This window comes from Sarcophilus harrisii, chromosome 2 (assembly GCF_902635505.1).
Source record: "Sarcophilus harrisii chromosome 2, mSarHar1.11, whole genome shotgun sequence".
Taxonomy (NCBI): domain Eukaryota; kingdom Metazoa; phylum Chordata; class Mammalia; order Dasyuromorphia; family Dasyuridae; genus Sarcophilus; species Sarcophilus harrisii.
The window spans coordinates 485,201,454-485,224,757 of NC_045427.1; the positions used below are offsets into that span (position 1 = coordinate 485,201,454).

Genomic DNA, 23,304 nt, shown 5'->3' on the forward strand with positions numbered 1-23,304 from the left:
AATACATGTTAAATATGTTAACGTATAAGTTAAATACAATATATGTATACATGTCCATACAGTTATTTTGCTGTACAAAAAGAATCGGACTGTGAAATAATGTACAATTAACCTGTGAGGGAAATCAAAAATGCAGGCAGACAAAAATAGAGGGATTGGGAATTCTATATAGTGGTTCATACTCATCTCCCAGAGTTCTTTCACTGGGTGAAGCTGGTTCAATTCATCATTGCTCTACTGGAACTGATTTGGTTCATCTCATTGTTGAAGAGGGCCAGGTCCATCAGAATTGATCATCATATAGTATTATTGTTGAAGTATATAATGATCTCTTGGTCCTACTCATTTCACTCAGTATCAGTTCATGTAAGTCTCTCCAAGCCTTTCTGAAATCATCCTGCTGGTCATTTCTTACAGAATAATAATATTCCATAATATTCATATACCACAACTTATTCAGCCTTCTCCAATTGATGGGCATCCTCTCAGTTTCCAGTTTCTGGCCACTACAAAGAGGGCTGGCATAAACATTCTTGCACATACAGGTCCCTTTCCCTTCTTTAAAATCTCTTTGGGACATAAGCCAGTAGTAACACTGCTGGATCAAAGGGTATGCACAGTTTGATAACTTTTTGAGCATAGTTCCAAATTGTTCTCCAAAATGGCTGGATGTATTCACAATTCCACCAACAATGTATCAGTGTCCCAGTTTTCCCACATCCTATTGTGAGGATTTAATGAGATATTATAAAGTGTTTAACATATCCTATTGTGAGGATTTAGTGAGATTATAAAGTGTTTAACACAATGTCTAGAACAAAGCAAGCACAATGTTAAGTTTTATTATTATTTTCAGTCCTCTGGAAAATTCACTAATATGGAACAGTTTATTTCTCTAGCAGTGCCAGAGATATACAATGAGGATGTTCTTGACCATGCAAGTTATTATGTGCTATGAAGATTAACTTACCATAGCTTCTTTATGAATCAGCCTGTCTATATCAGGAGAGAGGAGATAGGCAATATCTTTTAAAATTTCTGTGTATTTCTTCAGTACTTCCCCTAACTGGAGGTTAAAAAGAAACATCATGAATACACTCTCAATTTCTTTATCATGGAATATTAATTTAAAAAATATATTTGTCATTTATACACATCTTTAACATTTTGCAAAGTATTATATACCTGTATTATCTCCTTTTTTAAAAACCCTCAACATCTTGCTAGAAAAATACTAAGGATATAATTATTCCAATTTTACAAAAGAAGACTGAGAGACATTAAGTGATTTATCCAGAGTCATATATTAAGCAACTGAGTCAGCATTTGAACTCGGGTCTTCTTACGTTTAAAATCAACCCCTTATTATCTATGATGCTATGTTGCTTCTGAATAAAATCACCACTGTAACACTAAGACACAATATGACATAGAAAGAAACCATGTAAACTTTAGCTCACTTTCTTAGCTCTGCAGGCTTCAAGTTTTTTCAGTGCTGTTTCAAAGTCTTTGATCCATTTTCTTCTGTTTACAAATTTCTTACTCAATTTATCCCATAGTTCCCACAAATGCTGCAAAGTAAAGTTTATGGCAGGTCAACATTCCAAGTCAATAATAGAACCCTAGAAGTAGCAGCAAGGTCTGAAGGCTAAAGGAGAAGGCAAGGTACACAGCAGGCTGAAGCCTGTTATCTATGTTCTTACCTCAATTTGGATAACATCCGACTCCATATCACTTTCCATTTCTTTGAAGAGAAGGTCAATATTTTCATCATTCTCTGACAGTTTTTCCAAAAGCTCCTTTCCAGGCTCCATGGTAAGAGATTCCATTTCCTTAAATAAGTAATGAGTGCTGTTAGCTATCAAGTTCTACACATAATTTGACCTCTATTTTTAAGCTGATCCATCCATACAGGATCATAACATCAGAGATTAGATGGGAGCCAATGGGTCCCAAACTCCCCTCCCTTCACAGATTAAAGGAACTGGACCACAGAGAGGTTAAGTGGCTGGCACAGAGTCACAAAACTACTAAGTGTCTGATGGTAAAAATAAATAACAATCCAAAGATACAGATGCTAAGTGCTCAATAAGTATATGTAATATGTACTCTAGAAATTCAGAGGTGATTACTGGGGACTAGGGAAGAGATGAGAAATTGGACTGGACCTTTAAGACAGGATAGAGTTTAAATAAGTAAAAAGGCAAGGCTTCTATAGCTGAGAAGGGGAGATATGCATTCTTCAAAGGAATAATGAGTAACGGCCATAGGTGGATTGAGCAATGTCTTAAATGGCAGGCTAAGAAGGTTGGACTTTAATCTATTGATAGTGGGGAGCCATTAAAGGTTAGAATAAATTGTACATAGCAAAGTTTAAATTGATTAATCTGATTACAGCAGGTAGGATGGGTTGGGGGCGGGGTGAAGAGATAGAAGGAGAAACATGAAATCTCACCACTCCAATCTGTGATATTTCTTTCTGTAGATTTTTCAGGTTGGCCTCATGGATATGTCTTCTTCGTTTATCCAACTTCTGAATGATGTCACTATTAATCTTCTCAGGAACTATAAAAGAAAGCAAAGAATATGGTATAATAGGAAGATGTGTCAATGACAGAATGGAACCAAAGTCCAGCATAGATGCTTAATGCCTCAAATTCCAAATTAGAAAAGAGAGATTGTTTTATTTTGTATATGAACTTTGGATGGAAATGATCACTACTCATCTTCATTGAAACTATTTAGCAAATACTCATTATATATGAAACTATACATCCAGCGGAAGTGTTCATTATGTTTTCTGATGATATAATTTCCCAGAATTCCACAGAGAAAGGTAATTTCACAGCTAGAAGCAAAGATGGAGATCTTATATATTTAGACATTTGGGAAAATAAAAACTAATCTAAGTCAAGTGTTACTGATGGAACTATTTTTTTTATCATTATCAAAGAACATACAATTAGTCCAGACACTAGCAAATTCTTTTTAATACAGATAGAATGCAAAAGATCACACTTCAAACCTCTTATCTTGATTGACATGATATCCATTCAACCCTCAGTTATTTGTATAGAATTTCAATATTTCCTTCATTCTCAGAGTCTTTTTCTTTGAGGAGGAAATTGAAAAATCCACTCAATATAATACAAGTTATTTCCCTTTGGTATAATACATGCTTATTTGGAAATAATAAATATAGTCATCAATTGTTAAAAAAAAAAAAAAAGGCAGGGGGGAAACATTATTCTAGAGTTTGACAGAGCTGATAGAGAATAGACATTTTAGTCTTAGTTCCTTGAATAGACTATGGTTTCTTGTTATGGGCCAGAACTCTGTACTTGAAACAAGGATTCTTACAAGGTGCTAACTCAGTGGAATTGATAAGACAATGGTTATCTAGGTTAGCATGGTGATTAATAGCTCTTGAGTTCAATACATGTACTTAGTACTTAATATATAGTTCTACAAGATTGACACCTATGATAATGTAATTATAATAGAGCATATAAGCCAGGACAAACTCAGCCAGACAGATTCATTCCATCTCACACCACTGTAGTGGCAGTCCTGTCCTCCTTCATTTCTCCACTGAGACCAAGACCCATCTGAGCCAGAGACCGACTCCAAAGGGCCAGACACAGACTCAGAAAGGGCTCAGCGATACACAGAGAAGACAGAAGACTGGAGGCTGGAGCACAAGCTCTTGGACTGAGACAGACTTCAAGACAGAGATGTGTTGGTGGTCCTCCTGCCTCCCCCACAGAAACCAAAACACATTCCAGAAGACCTCAAGAAAGCGGGTCTGGGCCCCAGGAAAGGAAATTAGACTTTGAAGGAGATAATAAAGGATTTGGACTTTAATGCCTGGCTATTCTTGTGGTGATTACTCTACTAAGTGAAGGCTGGTCCAAAGACCTCCAGAAAACCAACCAGAACATTACAATTTCTCAACATGAATCTTCTCTCCATGGATACATTTTCCTCTACACCTTAGGAGATTCATGGTTTGGTTTTTGTGAAATGCTATCATTTAAAAACTCATAACTGTATAATCAACATAGTGATGTACCTCATCAAATTTAACTATGTTAGTTCCCATGTGATTTGTTATTGGGCTATAATGAAAGCATTTCAGTTTTGATGGCATTTGCCAGAGCATCATGAGACCATAGATTTGGACATAGAAAGAGCTTCAGAAGCATTTTATCCATCACCCTGATTTTGAAGAGGAGAAAACTGAAACCTGGAGTGGTTAAAGGATTTCTCTAGGTCACAGGTGGTATCAGAATTGGGAGCCAAACCTAGATCTTCCTACTACAAATCTAATGCTTTTTTCACAGTGCTACATAATCTCTTCTGGACTTTTCTGAGGCTATTATTTATATTGAATATTTTCTTGGGTTTGGGGATGTGAGGTACTCAGAGGAGTTCCCCAATCAACTTAATGAGCTTAGAGGGCAGTGGGTGTCTTTGTGATCAGAAAAGTGTCTTTTTATAGAGACACTGTCCATTGGCACATTATTTAAGGATCAAATACAATCCTTGATTAAATTGTCCCAAGATGAAGCTTTTTTGGATCTTCAAGGGAAAGGGTTTCTATAAATGGTTGGTTTTTAGTCAAGCTCTTTTCAGCAGAACATCTCTCTGTTCTGGTCTATAAAAAGATAGCCAGCAAACTACTATCATTCTTTTTTTTTTTTTTAATTTTTATTTATTTAAAATATAAATACAAAATAGAAAAAGAAAAAAAAAAAACATTGCCATGTGAACAACAGAACATAAAAGAGGATTCAAAATATTAAACAATAAATTTACATTTCAAGAAATCCTATATAATAAATATTACACAATGTGTTCAGGGCTGTTTATCTTTTCTTTGCTTCTTTGTAGGTGTTTTTGTTCTCGCTGTGCACTTTTTACTTTATTCTTTTTTCCCCTTTCCTCCCCTTCCACATCTCCCAAGGCAGCTACAATTCACACACACACACACACACACACACACCCCAGAGCAGTTACATTTTTACACATACGGATCTTTTTTCCACTTATATGATCTCTTTAAGATAGAGACCCAGTTATTTCTTGTATTATAGTACCTAGATTCTTTTTTGATAATAACCTTCAGATAATCCAATTATTCTTATGTTTTCTTTATTCTCCAGAGCAATTGATTTTCTTATGTCTCACATTCTCTTCTAATTTTTCATTATTATTTTATTGTTTCTTGGTGTCTCATAACTTTGTTGATTTCCTCTTGCCCAGTCCTAGTTTTCAAGAAGTCATTTTCTTCTTTAAGATTCTGGATCTAGTTGGTTGGCTTTTTTTTTTCATAGTAGTCTTGTTTTTCTTGAATTTTTTTGAAGTTTTTCCTCAGTCTCTCATTTGATTTTTAAAGGGTTTTTTTTTTTTTTTTTTGAGTTCTATGAATTCTTTTGGGATTTTTTTTTTTTTTAACTTCAATATCCTCCTCTTAAGATGAATACCAGTCTACCTTATTCCCATAGTAATTTTCTGTGGTTGAGTTCCTTCTCCTTTGATAGTTCTTTTTTATTTTATTTTTTTTTTAATTTGTAGCAGATTGTTGGGTGTAATGACCTCTAGTCCTGGAGGTATGGAGGATGGTGTCTCTGGCCTCAGATAGTCTTTTAGTCTTCCCCTCTGGCCTGGAACCAAAACCAAGAACTTCACCCTCCTCTAAGTACCTACAGCCAGCAGCATCCTGGCCCCAGTGCTTCTGCACTCCCAGGCATGTGCTAGTTCCTTCGAGTCCTCCTATGACTCAGCAGCACAGCTAGACCTGCATTATTTATCAGCAGAGGTTCCCTCATTCTTCCCCAACTCAGACAAAAAATCCATACACTATCTAGGAAGTGAGAATTCCTGTGACTGGGGCTGAGGTTATTCCCAACCAAGCTAAACCCCAGGCTGGCCTGAATGTTAATGGAACTAGACTGGAGTTGCATAACTTCACCAGGGCCAAACCTGATATCTTTCTGTGGATTTTCTCTGGTTGTCCCAGAAGGACCTCTATTCTGCCCTAACTCTTATTTATTTTTGACACTCTATGCTAGCAAGGTACAATTTTGTCTTTGTTGGAGAGGGGAAAATCTGGAGAGCTTGGAATTTTCTGACCTATTCTGCCATCTTCCCAGAATCCTATCCTCCTTATTCTTTTCCTATTCCCCCCCCCCCCCCCAATGATTGCTTTGTGCTTTTGCTCTAGGATAGAAGCAGAGAAGAGAAATGTCTAATTTGATAAATTCCTTCCATGAAAGATCCTAAATTTGAATTAACTTAAATTTCAACTTGCAAGAATTACCCCAAATGAACTACAGAGGGAAAATTGAAAAGTCTTTTATAGGATAAAACAGCTATTCTCTTACCCTTCCCAATCTAATTCTTTGCTACCACAAAAAGAGTTATTATAAATATTTTTAACATATAAGTCCTTTTCTTTTTCCTTTGATTTCTTCGGGAGTACAGATCTAGTAATAGTATTGCAGGGTATGCAGAGTTTTATAGTCCTTTGGACTTAATTCCAAATTATATTCTACAATGGTTGGAGAAGTTCACTATTCTACCCACAATTCATTAGTATACTTATTTTTTTCTCGTCCTTTCCAACATTTGTCATTTCTGTTAAGTGTGAAGTAGTACTGCAGAATGGTTTTAATTAATATTTCTTTAATCAATAGTGATTTAGAGCATTTTTTCATATGACTATAGACAACTTTGATTTCTTCTTCTGAAAACTGTCTATTTAAATCTTTTGACCACTTATCAATGGGGGGGATGCTCTTGTTTTTATAAATTTGGTTTAGTTCCATATTCAGTATATATTTGAGAAATGTGGTCTTTATTAGAGAAATGATATAAAAATTTTTTATATTACTTCATCATAAATTTTAATTAGATCTAATTTTGCTTTTGTTGTGTCAGAGATCATGACTACTTCCTCTTTCCTTTTTTTAGTTCAGCTGAAGTATATGAAATTCTGCTCCAGTCCTTTATTTTAACTCTGTGTATGTCTATTTCAAGTATGTCTTTTGTACACAACATACTGTTGGATTTTCGTTTCTAATCCATTTTGCTATCTGATTCTAATTTATGGATCAGTGCATCCCATTCACATTTAGAGTTATGATTACTGTCTCTTTCCCTCCATTCCATTTTCTTCTGTTCCTTTTGTCTCTCTATTACCCTGTTCTTACTCAAAATTCTATTTTGCTTCTAGACACTGCTTCCCTTTAACCAGTTTCCCCTTTTATCATTCTTCCTTTCTCTCATCCCCTTACTCTTCTATTTTTCTATCGTGTAAGTTACATTTATATACACACACATATATATACATATATATATATATATATATCCACTCTTCTCTCTTTGAATCAATTTTGATTAAATTGAGGCTCAAGTGTTGCCTACTAATTTGCCCCATTTTACACTCTGTAAATTCTTACTTACATGTTTCTTTTTATGTGAGAAAAATGTCTTCATTCTATTTCTCCCTTCCTCCTTCTCCCAGTGAATTTCTCTTTCTCACCCCTTTATTTTTTTTGAGAACATTCCAGTGTTCTCAAATCTATGCCCTCTATGTAAATTACTTTTAACTACCCTAATAAAGGTAAGTTTTAGGTGTTACATATATAATTTTCCCTTATAAGAATGTAAAGTTTAATTTTATTAAGATTCCCTATGATTATTCTTTCAAGTTTAACTTTATGCTTCTCTTGAGTCTTGTGTATAAATGTCAAATTTTCTATTCTGCTCTGCTCTTTTCATGAGGAATATTTAGAAGTACTTCATTTCAATCAATTTCCATTTTTCTTCTTGAAGGATTACACTCAGTTTTGCTGGTTAAATTATTCTTGGTTATAATTCTAACTCTTTTGCCTACCAAAATATCATATTCTAAGTCTTCTACTCCTTTAATGTAGAGGCTACTAAATCTTGTGTGACCCTGACTGTAGCTCTACAATGTCTAAATTATTTCTTTCTGACTTCCTGAAGTATTTTCTTCTTGATCTGGGAGCTCTGGAATTTGATTATAATATTACTGGCATTTTCATTTTAGGATCTCTTTCAAAAGGTGATTGGTGGATTCTTTCCATTTCTATTTTACCCTCTAGTCCTAAAATATTAAGGCAATTTTCCTGGATAATTTCTTAAATTTGATGTCTTAACCTCTTTCTTTGATCATAGCTTATAGGCAAGCAAATACTTCTTAAATTACCTTTCCTAGATTATTTTCCAGGTCAGTTGTTTTTCCTGAGACACATATTTTCTTCTACTCTTTTTATTCTTTTCCATTTGTTTTACTGTTTCTTGATTTTGTTTGATATTGTTTCATGGAATCATTAGTTTTCACTGCCCAATTCTAATTTTTAAGGAATTCTTTTCCTCAGAGAGCTTTTGTACCTCTTTTTTTCCATTTAACCAATCTGTCTAAGATATTCTTTTCTTCAGAAAATTTTTGTGCCTCTTTTAACCATTAGGTCAATTCTGTTTTTTTAAGATGTTATTTTCTTTAGTATTTTGTGCCTCTTTTACCAAGTTGTTAATTCTCTTTTCATAATTTTCCTGTATCATTCTCATTTCTTTTCCCATTTTTTCCTCTACTACTCCTATAGCTTTAATTCTTTTAGGAATTCTTGTTAGTCTTGCGTTCATTTATAATTTTTGTATGAAACTCTGCCTGTAGCTGTTTTCATATTTCTGTCTTCTGAGTTTATGTTCTGGTCTTCCCTGCCAATATAGTACTTTTGGGGGGTTAAATTCTTGGTTGTTTGCTCATTTTTCCAATCCATTTCTTAACTTTGGACTTTATGTAAAAGTTAAGTTCTGCTCATTTAGGAGTGGGGAAGCATTTTCCCCAAGCTTCAGGATTTTTCATGCTGCTATTTCTGGGAATTTCCCAGTTTTTGTAATTTCAAAGGTAGCACAATCCTGGGAGAGTTGTGATCACTGCTCTCCTGATCTGTATTCTGGTCTTTACCCAAAAGAGCCCTGGTCCTTTGCAGCAACAAGTGCTAGTACTCCTCTTTGCCATGGAAGTGTGACTCAAACTCCTGATACCCTCAGTGCTCCACTATCCGGAATTGTAGCCCAGAACTCTGTATGAGCAATAGAATTGTCAGTCAGTGCCAACAATATCCAATGCCAGAAAAGAGTTCCCTGTAATCTCTTTCTGATTAGCTGTCTAACACCTTTGCAATCTCTGGGCTGAGAGCTCCCAAAGTTTTTTATTGCTGCTACTGCTACAGATGTTATTGCTTCCATCTTGTGTGTGAGACCCAAATAGATTTCCATCCCAGTATCAGAAACTTTTCCTCATTTCTTAAGTCAGCTTACTCTAGAAAAAATATCTCACTCTCACCTTTTATTGGTTTTGCTGCCCCAAAATTTGATTTGAAGCATCATTTTTAAATTATTTGAAGGGGAATGTAGAGAAAGTTCAGTTGGGCTGCCTTTAATCTGTCATTTTGGCTCTACTCATAGATATTTTTAATAGAAAAATTTGCTCAACCTGCCATATTTAAAACAGTAAGAATTGATGGGATTTTGAAAACTAAAAAACTGTAAAATCAACACTTTTATCAAAAAGCCCAGTTAGCCTCAGTGTAATATTACTGTGCTATAAGAAATTAATATTATGACTATAGAGAAGCATGGAACGGATACCATGAACTGATGAAATAAGTATAGCTAAGGAAACAATATATACAATGACCTCAACAATGTAAATAGAAGAACCCTACCATAACACAATCAAGAGTTAATGTTACAAAATTACTAAGTACAACCATGTTATTAAAGAGGATATAGAAAGAGACTTATCCCCTAAAACCTTTGAAGTAGTAAGAGTTCTACAAGTGTGAAACTTTGAATATTCTTAATAATCAGATTTTTTTATTGTTTTTCTCCTCTTTCCTTTAAAAATATTCTTTGCTCTATAAAATGGTTCTCTGAAAAGATGTAGGAGAAAACATGTAAAAATTAATTTAAGAGATATAATACCAAAAGATGTCTATAAAAATTATTTTTTAAAAAGTCAGTTATCTTGGAATCACTAGATGATGTCATTTGAAGATAAATATTTCAGTCTCACTCTCAATCCATAATCCAGAAACTAATGCTTTTAAAATGATTTTAATTCTTCTGAGACTCAAAGATAAATCATGTTCAAGTATCACTACATATTCATTACCTTAATGCAGTTGATAGTTTGTGTTTAAAGCTGAACATAGTAAACTATCATGGCCAACTTCTGATCAGATAATATATGATGCAATTACTCTACTTCAATGTAAGCTCCTTAAGGTCAGAGACAGCTGTCTTGTTTGCTTGTGTCTCCATTTTGAGAGCTTGGCACATTAAGTTGTGAATATTTTCATTTTAGAAGATCTTACACAATTGCTAAATATGTATATATTTTCAAGTAGTCTTTTCCCACAAAAGATAAATTGGCAGTACATAGGACACAGATTAGTTATGAAATCTTCAACTTACCAGTAAAGTCACTAAGACCTCTCACTTCTCGAGCTGCAATCACATCTTCACTTTCTTTATTCCTTTCTATGGTAGCTATTTGGAGTTCCCTGAAACCGGTGAATGGGAGAAAGTTTGAATCCCAAACAATCGATGCAATTTTAAGTAATAATTCTCTCAAATTTATAAGATTATCAACTAGAAAAGGATTGTTGCAGCATCTAGCCCAATATGGATATTCAATAGCTATAAAATCACTGTTCTGCTATTGAACCATGCCACTACCACTGATGTGAACTCTAAACCAGTCCATTCTGTCCCCATTGTCAGGGAAGGCTTGAGGTCAGTTTTCCCAGAGTGTTGTGTAGTAAATGATGATATGAAGCTAAAACTCTTAATCAACTCATCCCACCTCCATTGTTAGAAACCCTAATCCATCCTTCCTGTCTCCAACCTTTGACACTGTCTTGTGTAGCTTTAAATAAGAGTCTGGGGCCTGATCAGTCAAGTAGACTCCCTGGCTCCTCCTTGATTCCCTTCCTGACTTCTCCCCAACTTCTCCAAAACTCCTCCCCTTATTCTCTAGTCTCTGCCCCTGATCCTCCTATCCCCTAAGACTTTGAAGGTGACCAAACATAGAAGAACATTGCTTAAATGATTCTGCTTTGCCTACTCATATTTGATTAAGCCAGTGAGCTATTTCATGTAATAAATAGCAAATCTTTATAACCTGTGATAAATGCCTATGTCATGATTGTTTCATGTCATGAATTGAACCATTATGCACTGCCAAATCTACTTCATATCTGCTTCCTTTATCCTATCTTTACCTTACCCCTAAATGTTGACCCTATTTCCTGGCCACCAGTTCCCAACTATACCAGAGTACAGTAGCTTTGCTCCCTTTCAGGCTTCCCTTTATATGCTTTTTTCCCTACTAGAATGTAAGCTCCTTGAGGATAGAGAATCTTTGTTTGTATGTCCATTTTCAGAATTTAGAATAGTGCCTGGAAAAAGTAAACATAATATAGACTTTGTTTTTTCTTTCCTTCCTTCCTTCCTTCCTTCCTTCCTTCCTTCCTCAAAAGTAACATCTCAAACTTTGGAAAGAATAATTCAGGGATTTTCTCATATTTAAAATGGCCACTGTGGAGTACCTAGTTCTTAGATATGTTAGCTTAAGTAATGGCCTAAATTAAAATCTTATAGGAGGAAATTCATTCACCAATTAAACTGGTTCCAAAAGTAATTTTTAGGATGAATTGCAAAAATAGTAATAGCTAGCACTGGATAATGCTTTACAGTTTTCAAAGCTATTTCACATTTGATCCTTGAAATAACTCATCCTATAAGAGCCACGGGGGCAGCAAGTAGTAGATAGAGGTCCAGCCTTGGCTCAAGATCTGCCTCTGACCCATACTTGCTGGGCAAGTCATTTAACCTCTCAGTTGACCCAGGCAACTATCTAAGATAGTTACATATGAGATGTTGATATGTATCTGTGGATATAGTTTCCATGCCAGCAGTCTCCTATAGGGATGAAATGTAGAACTGGACCTAAATAAATAAATAAAAGAAAGCCAACCACTCTATGAGGTAGATATCTTGGTTTAGTAAAAAAGAGTAGAGGAGTCAGGAGAGAACTGAATTCCATTGTCCTAAAATTTGCGAGCTACATGACATTGGGAAAATTCTCTTAGCCTTGGTTGTCTTATCTATAAAATGGGGATGCCTTTATTCCTACTAATAATCTCACAAAGTTGTAAGAAAAATACTTGTAAAACTTAAAATGATACATAAATGTGAGTTATAAAAGGCAGACATCAATCTGGTTTTAGGTGAAGGAATGCAAAGCAAAACTCACTAGTTCCAGTATAATTAGGTGCCTCTTTGGGGCACTGAAAAGTAGTTTTCAGGACTCTGTCTCTATCTACTAAACTGTATCTATCTACTAAAAGCTGAAAATAAATTTCTTGCCCCAATCTAAATAATAGACCATGGGAACTCCTCCTACTAAGAGAAAATATAAAAAAGAACATCTGGGAAATTCTGCTATACTGGCTGTGTGCATCTGTGGAACTGATTAAAAAAAAAAAAAAAAGCTTTAACAGCCCTGAAGCATAAAAAACCTTCACAAAAGAACAATCTTTCCCTTTACATCTTGGAGATGGCTCCTACAGAATAAACAACCTTAGAGAGTAGTAGCTAGCTCACTGAGGACTAGGACTTGAAATACATCTCTCTCTCTCTCTCTGTGCGTGTCTCTGTCTCTGTGTCTCTCTTTCCTTCTCTCTTTCTCTTCTCTCTTTTTCTCTTCTTCCTTTCTCTCCTTTTTCTCTTCCCCCCCTCTTTTTTTCTCTCTCCTTTCTCCTCTTTTTTCTCTCCTCCTTCTCTTCCTTCCTTCCTTCCTTTTTCTCTCTTTCTTTCTCCCCCCCCCCCCCACCACTCTGCCCAACTGCCTAGATTTCTTTCTTAAGGGCCAAGCCTCAGAGATCCCTGGCCAAACTCCATTTGGTCTTTATTTGTGCCCTGATTGGCTCAGAACGTATGTATTATTGCTGTTTTGGCCAGATATCTTGAGGGTCTTCCCCTCACAGATTAATTTTTTTTTTTGACTAGATGAAAAAGGAAGTTCTTTTTCTTTATTTCTTTCTTACCTAGTTTCAATCACTACATAGACAATGCCTCAAACTGAGGCCTACTAAAGGTGTCTCAGATTAAAAAAAGATCAGGTCTCCCAATGCATTCAGGGCTATCTCCCCTCATCCTGATCCATATCTGGCCATTGGACCTAGATGGATCCAGAAGAGAAAGTGAGGCAGGTGACCTGGTTCACTTGCATGTCATGGAATTACCTCCCTGATGTCCTGCTCCTCTGTGAGAACAAAGTCCAAATAACAAGAGAAGCCCCATAGCAGAGGACAGCAGCTACTCTGTCAGCAAATGGCAATTTTTGGAAGTGGAGAGAAGCAGTAAGACAAGAGTTATGAGAATTATACCAGATGGAATACAATGGCAGGATGATGCACTTTCAGGAAGAATTATTTTTTCCCATAGCAGCATGTGAATTTGGGGGGGATTATGCCACCTTTATGTATATTTTGAAAGTAGAAATGCTATCATTATTTATCTTTCCATTTTGTTTTATTAAATGTTCTTTTGCTCTAAATTCATGGGTTATTGAAAAAAAATTGGTTTCACTAAAACCTGAGAAATCTTAAAATCCATGCCTTTTGATGCTTTTCCACTTTGAATTACTCCCAAGATATCCTCTATGTAGTTTATTTATACACAGTTGTTTGCATGTTGTTACTCCCATTGTATTGAGAGCTCTTGGTGAGCGAGGACTATCTTTTGCTTTCTTTTCTTATCTTTGTACGCCCCAGAGATGGTTTATACATTCTAGGTGCTTAACAAATACTTCATTGATTTATTGACTATACTAGCCTCTTGACTACTACTTAGCTCTTGGAAGTTTGAAAACATTTTTATTTGTGTCCAGTTTAGCTAACCTAACACACATTAAGTTAAGACAAAAAAAATTCATAAATAAATTATGTAATTCCATATACTATAATCAATATGTATACTTAGTAAGTAGTAAGAAAATGGAAATAATCAAACTGTGCATACCCTTTGATCCAGCAGTATTACTACTGGGCTTATATCCCAAAGAGATTTTAAAGAAGGGAAAGGGACCTGTATGTGCATGAATGTTTGTGGCAGCCCTTTTTGTAGTAGCCAGAAACTGGAAACTGAGTGGATGCCCATTAATTGGAGAATGGCTGAATAGATTGTGGTATATGAATGTTATGGAATATTATTGTTCAGTAAGAAATGACCAGCAGAATGAGTTCAGAAAGGCCTGGAGAGACGTGAACTGATGCTGGGTGAAATGAGCAGGACCAGGAGATCATTATATACTTCAACCACAATACTATATGATGATCAATTCTGATGGACCTGGCCCTCTTCAACAATGAGATGAACCAAATCGGCTCCAATAGAGCAGTAATGAACTGAAACAGCTACTGTTTGAAAGAACTCTGGGAGATGACTATGAACCACTACATAGAATTCCCAATCCTTCTACCCTTGTTCACCTGCATTTTTTATTTCCTTCACAGGCTAATAGCACACTATTCCAAAGTCCGATTCTTTTTGAACAGCAAAATAACTGTTTAGACATATATACTAATATTGTATTTAATTTATACTTTAACATAATTAACATGTATTGGTCAACCTGCCATCTGGGGGAGGGGGTGTGGGGGGAAGGAGGGGGAAAATTGGAACAAAAGATTTGACAATTGTCAATGCTATAAAATTGCCCATGAATATAACTTATAAATAAAAAGCTATAATAAATTTTTTTAAAAAGAAAGAAAGTGAATAGAAAACTTGACAAAACAGTATCCCCAATGTACCTGTACAAAACAGGATTTTCAATGGATTTGTCATTAGGTGGAGCTTCAGCCCACATTCTCTGACGAGGAGATAAGAGTTGACCTGCTGGTGTTTCAAAGTTCCTGAGTAATGGGATCTTTCCACTCTTCACAATTCCAACATGTTCCACTGCCTTTTTTCGACTGTTTGCCAAAGAGCGCACAAGTTGGACCTATTCCACAACAGAATTAATTTATTAGAAATTTCAATCCTTTGGCATTTCAAGATAAACTGCATGATCTTCCAAAAACAAAATTATTTTTGATTTAATAAGAACTGGAAAGGTCCATAGTAGATATCTACAAAAAACTGCATTCAAGAAATGGTGTAAAAGAAAAGTGTTATTAATTTCATGTATAATCAGGGAAAAAAAAGTCTATCTTCTTGTGGACAGCATGAATGAAAGGAGAATGAAAGACAGCAGATAGTTTTTATAGTATACTGGCATCCTTGAGAAGAGCCAGAAGAAAGTCTTCAATATTTTGGATAAATCCATTATATAAGGGGTTCTTAACCTGGGGTTCATAAGTCCTTTGGGTAGATTTTCAGGGGTCTGTGAACTTAAATGGGGGGAAATGACATCTTTATTTTCAATAAATTCTACCTAACATCTAAATTTCATCAATTGTTGAGTATAGGCAATAAAACATTATTCTTGAAAAGGAATCCAGAGATATTATTTTTTTGGATTGTCAAAGAGGTCCATGACACAAAAAGAAATTAAAAATCTCTGCTTTCTTTGGAGAATTTGAGGAAAAACATAAATAAGATGCATAGATAATAAGGTGTTAAGGAAAGTTATAATTCATACTAAAGGAGGAAGTAACCACACTGTTGAGGTCATGGATCTATTAAATTCAGTATCATCTCGGTGTTCATTCAATTTTACTATACATATTAATGAGGGTAAAGATGAAGCATACCTCATCATCAAAAATCTGTCTGTAGACTTTTCCACTTCGAACTGTCTTCATCTTCCCCAAGTTCTCTGTGCTGATGTTGTTATTGGGAGGAAAATTTTTCAGGGAATCCATTTTTTTCCCCAAAATGAAACTGTCTCTGAAGTTCCTTTCCACATCTTTTTCGATAAGGGTCCCATTTAAGAAAATAAAAGAATATTCAAAGTCAGACAGAAGATAGTCTCACAGAATCAAAAGCCTTAGGCAGCATTAGGTAAAGGAATCATAGATTTGTAGAAGGCTGGTTCCATTCTCTTTACCTGAACCTAACAGAATCACACAAAGTTCTCTCCTCCCCCATCCCCTCTTCACTTTCAACACGAAATCTCCAGTATACTCCTAGTCTTTAATAAGGCAATACAGTACAATAAAACCCATAATAAGGGATGGGGGCGGACAAGGATGGTAAGGAGGGGCAGAGAAAAGAGATTTATTTTTTATAAATGTGGGAGTTAAAAGAAGTTGGAAATGGAACACAAAATAAACAGTAACAGAGAATGAAACCTTATTTTTGTTGTTTCTCCATCACCAATGAGATAAATTGTACAAGAGAAAATTAAAATGAAGGAGAGGATGGTGAAAGACTGAAGAGAATCTGGGATGGGCTCTCGATACTGTATTTGTTATGAAATCCCTAACTTTGATTAAGGGAGGAGAAAAGGTGGGAAAACAGACATACTAACTGGTTTGCATTGCGATGGTCACTTCTCTAAAGTCCTTACATAATGTAGTATATTATAATTAGATATATTTCAGACATATCTCCCTATTAATTAAACTGTGAAGTTTGTGAGGATAGAAACCAAGTGTTGCCCAAACATTGTATCTTTCCCAATACATAGTACAAAATATTAAAAAGGTTTATTGAATTTAAGGTAAATTCTTAAGGCCACTGACTACTGGGGATCTCAGGTTTGAGAAGATAAGGAAGAGAAACTGAGGTTAAAAACAATAGTGCTTGGGAGAAGCCAAGTGAAAGACGCTAGTTTTTGGGATTTATGTCTTTCTCTCTATATATAACAAATATATATAATATATATATTATAGCTTGAGGGGAGAATTAATTAAATTAATTAATTAGTCAGATTTCTTAAAAGAGAACCTAAGGGAAAGTGGTGTATTGAAGACATATAAGAATTTGGGGAAAGGCAGGTGATCTGGAGAAAGGATAAATCTGAAGGGAAGGGAGAATGATTTTGGAGGAAGAATAATGAATTTGGGAAAGGTGAGAATGAGAAATGATGAATTTAAGAGAGAATTAAGAGGGAAATGGCTAATTGGAGGGAAGGAGGAAGAAAGAATGAAGAGGAAGATGAGTGGAAGAAGGCTGAAAAGAAGGAAGGATGAATTGGGGAGGGAGAATGAATAGAAGAAGGAAGAGGATGAATGAGGGAATACTCACATCCCCAACCTAATTCTGCGTACCCTCCATTTTTCTACTCTGTTGCGTCCCAGAGCAGAAGCTACTTTTGTGGCTAAGGCTAGACCCCACAGGCACAGGATCCAAGAAAATTTTGGGCAAAGAGACGCCTGTTGAAGTTCCAGGACTCGGGTCTGGGGGTCCCTCCTGGCTGCAGTGTGTCCTCACCATGGCAACGCCGCTCTGGCTTTAGAGCCAGATCTTTGTTTCACAGTCTCTAGAGTTGGGCTTATTGCCCTTGGCAACAGAGGGAGCGTCTCGAGTCCTGCTCGCCCCCTGGTGGCAGCCTGTGGAAATGATGGGCTCTGCCTCATCCAGGACGCTCCATTCTCCTCTTCCTTTTTTACATTTAACATTGCTTCTGCTGAAAAGAATAAAACTACAATAAAGAAACAAAATGGAGCCAAGAAGAGAATAAACATGATAGCTACGACAGTGTAAATGGAAAGAAAAACTACAGTCCAAAAAAAAAAAAAAAAACCAAATATAACAATATAACAAATATAACAAATATAAGGATCAAGAAGAACTAGCTGAGGAGATATAACTCCCAAACTACTACTCCTTCTTAGAGGCAAGAGGCACACAAATGTTGGCATATTATCCCTTTTTCATACTTTTTCAATGTATTGATAAATCATTCTTTCCTTCTCTAAAAACAAATAATCAAACAACAACACCCCCCAATTTGTTCTATGAGATGACTCTCTGGGGAGAGGAAAGCAAAGATACTTGGGGAAAACATGATGATAAAAGAAACAGAATATATCAATAAAATATTTTAAAGAGGAAAGAAATATAAAGCTAAACTAAAAGTTAATATAATTTTAACTGATTTTTGTCATTACTGTAAAGTTTTACTTCATATAACAACTTCTGTTGTTCAGTAATGTTTAGTCTTTCGAACTTTTGGAAATATTTTATTGATGTTCTTTTAAAAAAAAAATTTCACTTCTTCCCTATACCATTCTCCTCCCATTCATTCTCCCTCTCAAATTTATCCTTCCTCCCTTCTCCCATTCATCCTCTTATCCATGTATTGCCTCAACAATATTTATTCTATAGCCCCCATTCAGTCTTTTCTCCAAAATTCTCCCACTCTCAACTTCATTCTTCTTTCTTCTGAAATTTATATTTTCTTCATTAAAGTCACTACTCCTAATTAATCTTTCCCCAATATACTACCTTTCCCCAATTCTCTTACAGATTGTGTCTGTTGCCTGAAAATCATCCTAGCAAAATTTCAGGAAGCTTATTTCCATATTGGCAGTAGAGGGATAATTTTTTTCAACCATAGTAAATGTCAAAGAACTTCTATCAAATCATAGATCAGTAGATGCATCCATAGTATTAGTAGATGTGTCCACAATAATAAGATAATGATTCCTTAAAGCAATGGAATACACGCAAGGACCATGTTAGGTGGTATAGATATAAAATAAATGACACAATTCCTGCCCTCAAAGATCTTACAATCTATGGTGGTTGTGGTGGGAAATCAACATATATACAAATAAAAATGATAAAAAATAAAATGTGACAGAGGCAAAAAAAAAAAATAAATAAGGCCTGATAGGATGCCTTAGAGAAATAGGATGCAGCATGCTTTCAGAGAGGAGGCAAGCAGGTGAAAATGTTTCATGGCAGAGGTACAACCTGATCTGAATCTGGAAGCAAGAGACTTCCTATGGAAACTGATAAAATGATGATGAGAGAGCATATTCCAGGCTTGAACAATAGCCTGCACAAATGCATGGAGCTAGAAGGTAACAGGTCAACCTCAGGAAACAGCCAGTAGTCGGTTGGTTGTAGCATAGTGTGGGAAGATTATAAAATAGATTGGAAATATAAGTTGAGACTAAATTATGAAAGACCTTGAATACCAAGTGGGGGTGTTATTTTTTATATCATGGACAGTGGGAAATAGTAACATTGGTGGCACTCAACCATCTTATTATCTAGATTTCCTATCTTCCAGTTTGTAATAAGGCAAAGAAATAGGACAACTAGTGAAAGTTAGCCTTAAGTCTCCATTTATACTGGAAACATTTCTAGCAAGAGACATGACTGGAATAGGGAGGAAGATCAGATGGGAAATTAAAGAGGAAGGGTGAGGTGGGGAAAGAAAAAGGAGGACTGACAAATACAATCCAATGATGGAATTTTCTATCCATCCTTCATAAATTAAGGGTGAAGACAAGAGAAAATCAAAAAGAGATAGAAAACAAAGAATTGGGAGAATGGAGAAAAATCAATAGGGAAGGAGGAAAAAATAAATGATTGAGAAGGACAGAAGTGAGGAATGGAAACCCCAACTGTGACTCAGAGTCATTCAAAGGTTTTGTTGTTTCAGTTGTCTGACTCTCTCATGCCCTCGTTGGGGTTTTCTTGGTAAAGATTCTAGAGTGCTTGCCATTTCCTTCTCCAGCTCATTTTACAGGTCAGGAAATTGAGGCAAGGAGAGTTAAGGGTCATACACCTAATGAGGGCCCAGGCCAAAGTTGAATTTAAATCTGTCTTCAGGTCCAGCACCATTTAGCTGTCTCTCAATGATTCCTCCCCCAAACCTAATCATTTTATTGTTAGGCTAAGACCATTGGACTTAGAACTGGAAGGGACCTTAGAGATAATTCAATCCCTCTTCTTCATTTTACAAATGAAAAACTGAGAAATGAAGTGCCTTGTTGTGGTGTCTAGCGATAAGACCCCCTCTTTTCAGACAAAAGACAGGAATATTTGTTATTTGGATAGGGATAGAATATGCCATTATACTTCTCTAGACCCTTTTACCCTTCCTCACTCCTTCAAGGTTTTCTAAATCCTATCTATCTTAAGGTCTAGACCTATTCTATTCATAAAACCTTCCCCAAGTCACTCTGGTCCCCACACCTTAAATCACTATTCAGTCTGAATTGGCCAAGAAAGTTTTTATAGGTCAGTCCCTGTCAGGCCAGGGCCATGTTACATATAGACCTGGTATCCAAGGTTGTTCAAGCACCAAAGATATGGAGTCTTGGATGAGCAGATCAGGGAATTTGGATAAGATCAGAGTCTTTAATGCAGATAGAACTAATCTCCTTGCTCAATGTTCTAGGGGTATCACCAGACCCTGAAAAAAGTACAGTGGAGCAAAGAAATAAGCAACGTCTACAATCTTTACTATGGAGGTCCTGGGACGTTATGCAGTGAGACAACAGGACCAAAGTACCCAGGGAACAGCTTGATTGGGGTTCAACCATCTGCTTCCCCATTCCTTCTGGCTGGGTGCAAAACTTAGACATTTCTATGCTTTTAGTCTACAAATTTTGTCAATGTCTCCTAAAATTTGGTACTCTAGGACAGAACTTTAGCTCCCCTACTCTCATTCTCACTTTACAATAGAGAACAGAGTTGGTAAGAGAAGTCTGATCAGTAAGAGTAGTAAGTAAAAGCCTTTTAGAAAGGCTTAATAGAATCACACAGCCAGCTCCAGGGCTGATAACTCCATTTTCCTCCAATCCTATCACACCTAGGCCACATGCTTTGCTCTCAGGAAGACATTGGATGCAGATAGAAGTCATCAGAATTCTGAATACACCCTCTGACAGGGAATATTAAAGACCTTTAGATTTTTCATGGTATGCATTAATTTAATTAACTTTTAAAATAACTTCTGACCCCAAAATATTAGAAATTAAGAATGTAGCTTTTATTTGGATTGTCTTGGATTTATCATGCCTGATTTTGTAGACTGCCTCCCTGCAATAATAATTCACAGTCTACAAAGCACTTTAATCTCTTGGAAATATTTTTGTTAGGTTCCAAACCAAAAGAGACTGGCAGAGCAATTTTTGGTAGTATTGGCACAAGATGAAGTTTTTTCCTTTTAATTTCATTCCCTTCTCCTTAATATACAAGAAATGTATAGGGATGGGGCAGAATTCACACAATAGGATAAGAGGGATACTATGTGTACTTTTAAAAATTAGTTTTTAACAATATCTTTTTTATATCCCTATAATTTCTCCCAGTACTTCTCTCCTTTCTCCTTCCTGCAAGTGATCCCATATAACAAATAGTATTTTTTTAAGACAAAAGAAAAAGGGGGAAAAGTCAGCATAACTTAACAATACATTGGGAAAAGACTGAAAACAGGAATAATGTGAAATACCTATAGATCTACCACCTCTGCAAAGGAATGAGATGAGAATATCTTTTTATCTTTCTCTTTCAGGATATACTTGTTCTTTATAATTTTGTAAAAGTCACTTTTGATTTTTTGAGAGGTTTTTCTTTCTATTTATATTGAAATCATTTTGAATATTTTTCTTGACTTTGCTTACTTCATTTTGCATTAGTTCATCAGTTTCCACACTTCTCTGTATTCATCATATACATGATTGTTTATAGCACAGTAATGTTCCATTACATTCATGTACCACAATTTGTTTATCCATTTCCCAAGCAACACATGTCTACTTTGTTTCGAATTCCTTCCTATCACAAAATGTTCTGCTAAAAATATTTTAGTGGATATGGGAACTTTCTTCCTATCTATGGCTTCTTTATGGTATAAGCCTGCTATTTTGATGTCTGGGTTAAAGGGTCTGGACATTTAGTAAATTTATTTGCATAATTCCAAATTGCCTTCCAAAATGGCTGCATTGATTCATAGCTTCACCAATGATGCACTAATATATCTTATCCTTCCAGCATTGATCATTCCTTATTTTTTTGTCATCTTTGACAGTTTTCAAGGTATAAGGTAAAATCTCAAGGTTATTTGGATTTGTGCTTCTCTTATTATTAATAATCTGAAGAATTCTTTCATGTGGTTATTAATGTTTTGCAGGGAGGGTGGATCTAGTTTGTGGAACTAAGTCAGGAAGATCTGCAGATACATACTGGAGTGAGCTTACTAAAGATAATATGTGTTGGCAGGCAACTTTAATCATTACTTCATTTGCTGACTTCTCAGTGCTAGAAATGGACCTGTAATTCAGTTCTCTCAGAATACAAATTAGTGTTTTTTATCATGAACTCCTTTCCTGCTTCTTTTCAAGATAAAGGTTAAATCCAATTCTCTTAGGAAATAATTTCTCTTGCCCCTTTCCTACCTTAACCCAGGAAGGGCATCTTGTTTCATAGAGTTGGAGACAGGCCAGAGTGGAGTAGAGATTAAGAGATCTTTGATATTTTTGATGAAAGAAATTTCAATGAAATGGAGAGATTGCAAGATTCTGAGAAATAAGTGGGAGAATGGAAGTGGAGACATAAAGCCTAGGCAGATGACAAGTGGTTGTACAGCCTTTGTTTGAAGACCTCCAAAGAAAGGAATCCACCTCTGTTCTAGGTGTTAGAAATTTTTTTCTGACCTTGAGCCTTAAAAAAATGAATCTATTTTCAGTCCTCAGCAATTTCTCTCAATTTTGCCCTATGGGTCCATGAATCAATCAACCAGTCAATCAATCAATAAGAATTTATTAATTGCCTGCTATGTATCAGGAGCAGTGAAGGCCATCTCCAATTGTCCTGGAGTCATGCTATATCTTATCACTGAACCCAGATGGCTCTAGAAGAAAAAATGAAGCTGGTGATTTTGCACAGCCCGCCCTAACTTAAATCCCATTCACTTAGTCATAGTCATCTTCAAAAACAAAGAACAAAAAACAACAGTGATTTGCAATACTTCTTTTGAGAACTGTTTGTATCCTTTTATAACATCTATTGGGGAATGACTTTTGGTTTTATATATAATCTAGTATTTATATGCCATATATTGGGGAATGGCGGTCTTATGTATAATCTATATTTATATATCTTATATACCAAACCCTTATCAGAGAAATCTGATGCTCTATTTGATGCTTCCTTTTTTCTCTAGATATATTAATCCTGTTTAATAAAAGTTTCTTAATTTCATATAATCTGTTATCATTTTTATCTTTTATAGTTTTATAGTGAAAATAAGGAAAGAAAAGGAAATTTAAGAAATAAGTTTGGGCAAAA

General features: G+C 35.6%; 1 protein-coding gene across 2 annotated transcripts in view; it reads right to left on the reverse strand.

The window, feature by feature from the left end:
• Positions 1–23,304, reverse strand: part of CCDC180 (coiled-coil domain containing 180) — a 123,244-nt gene that overhangs the window by 95,213 nt on the left and 4,727 nt on the right. The window contains exons 2-9 of one of the 2 annotated variants that reach the window (XM_031954908.1): positions 17,485–17,680; positions 15,861–16,015; positions 14,919–15,109; positions 10,513–10,601; positions 2,456–2,565; positions 1,704–1,832; positions 1,461–1,571; positions 971–1,066 (exon numbers count right to left, since the gene is read on the reverse strand). In XM_031954908.1, the coding sequence (XP_031810768.1) occupies positions 971–1,066; positions 1,461–1,571; positions 1,704–1,832; positions 2,456–2,565; positions 10,513–10,601; positions 14,919–15,109; positions 15,861–15,971 (837 nt within the window). In that variant the 5' untranslated portion in view covers positions 15,972–16,015; positions 17,485–17,680. The other variant, XM_031954907.1, reaches the window with a different exon arrangement.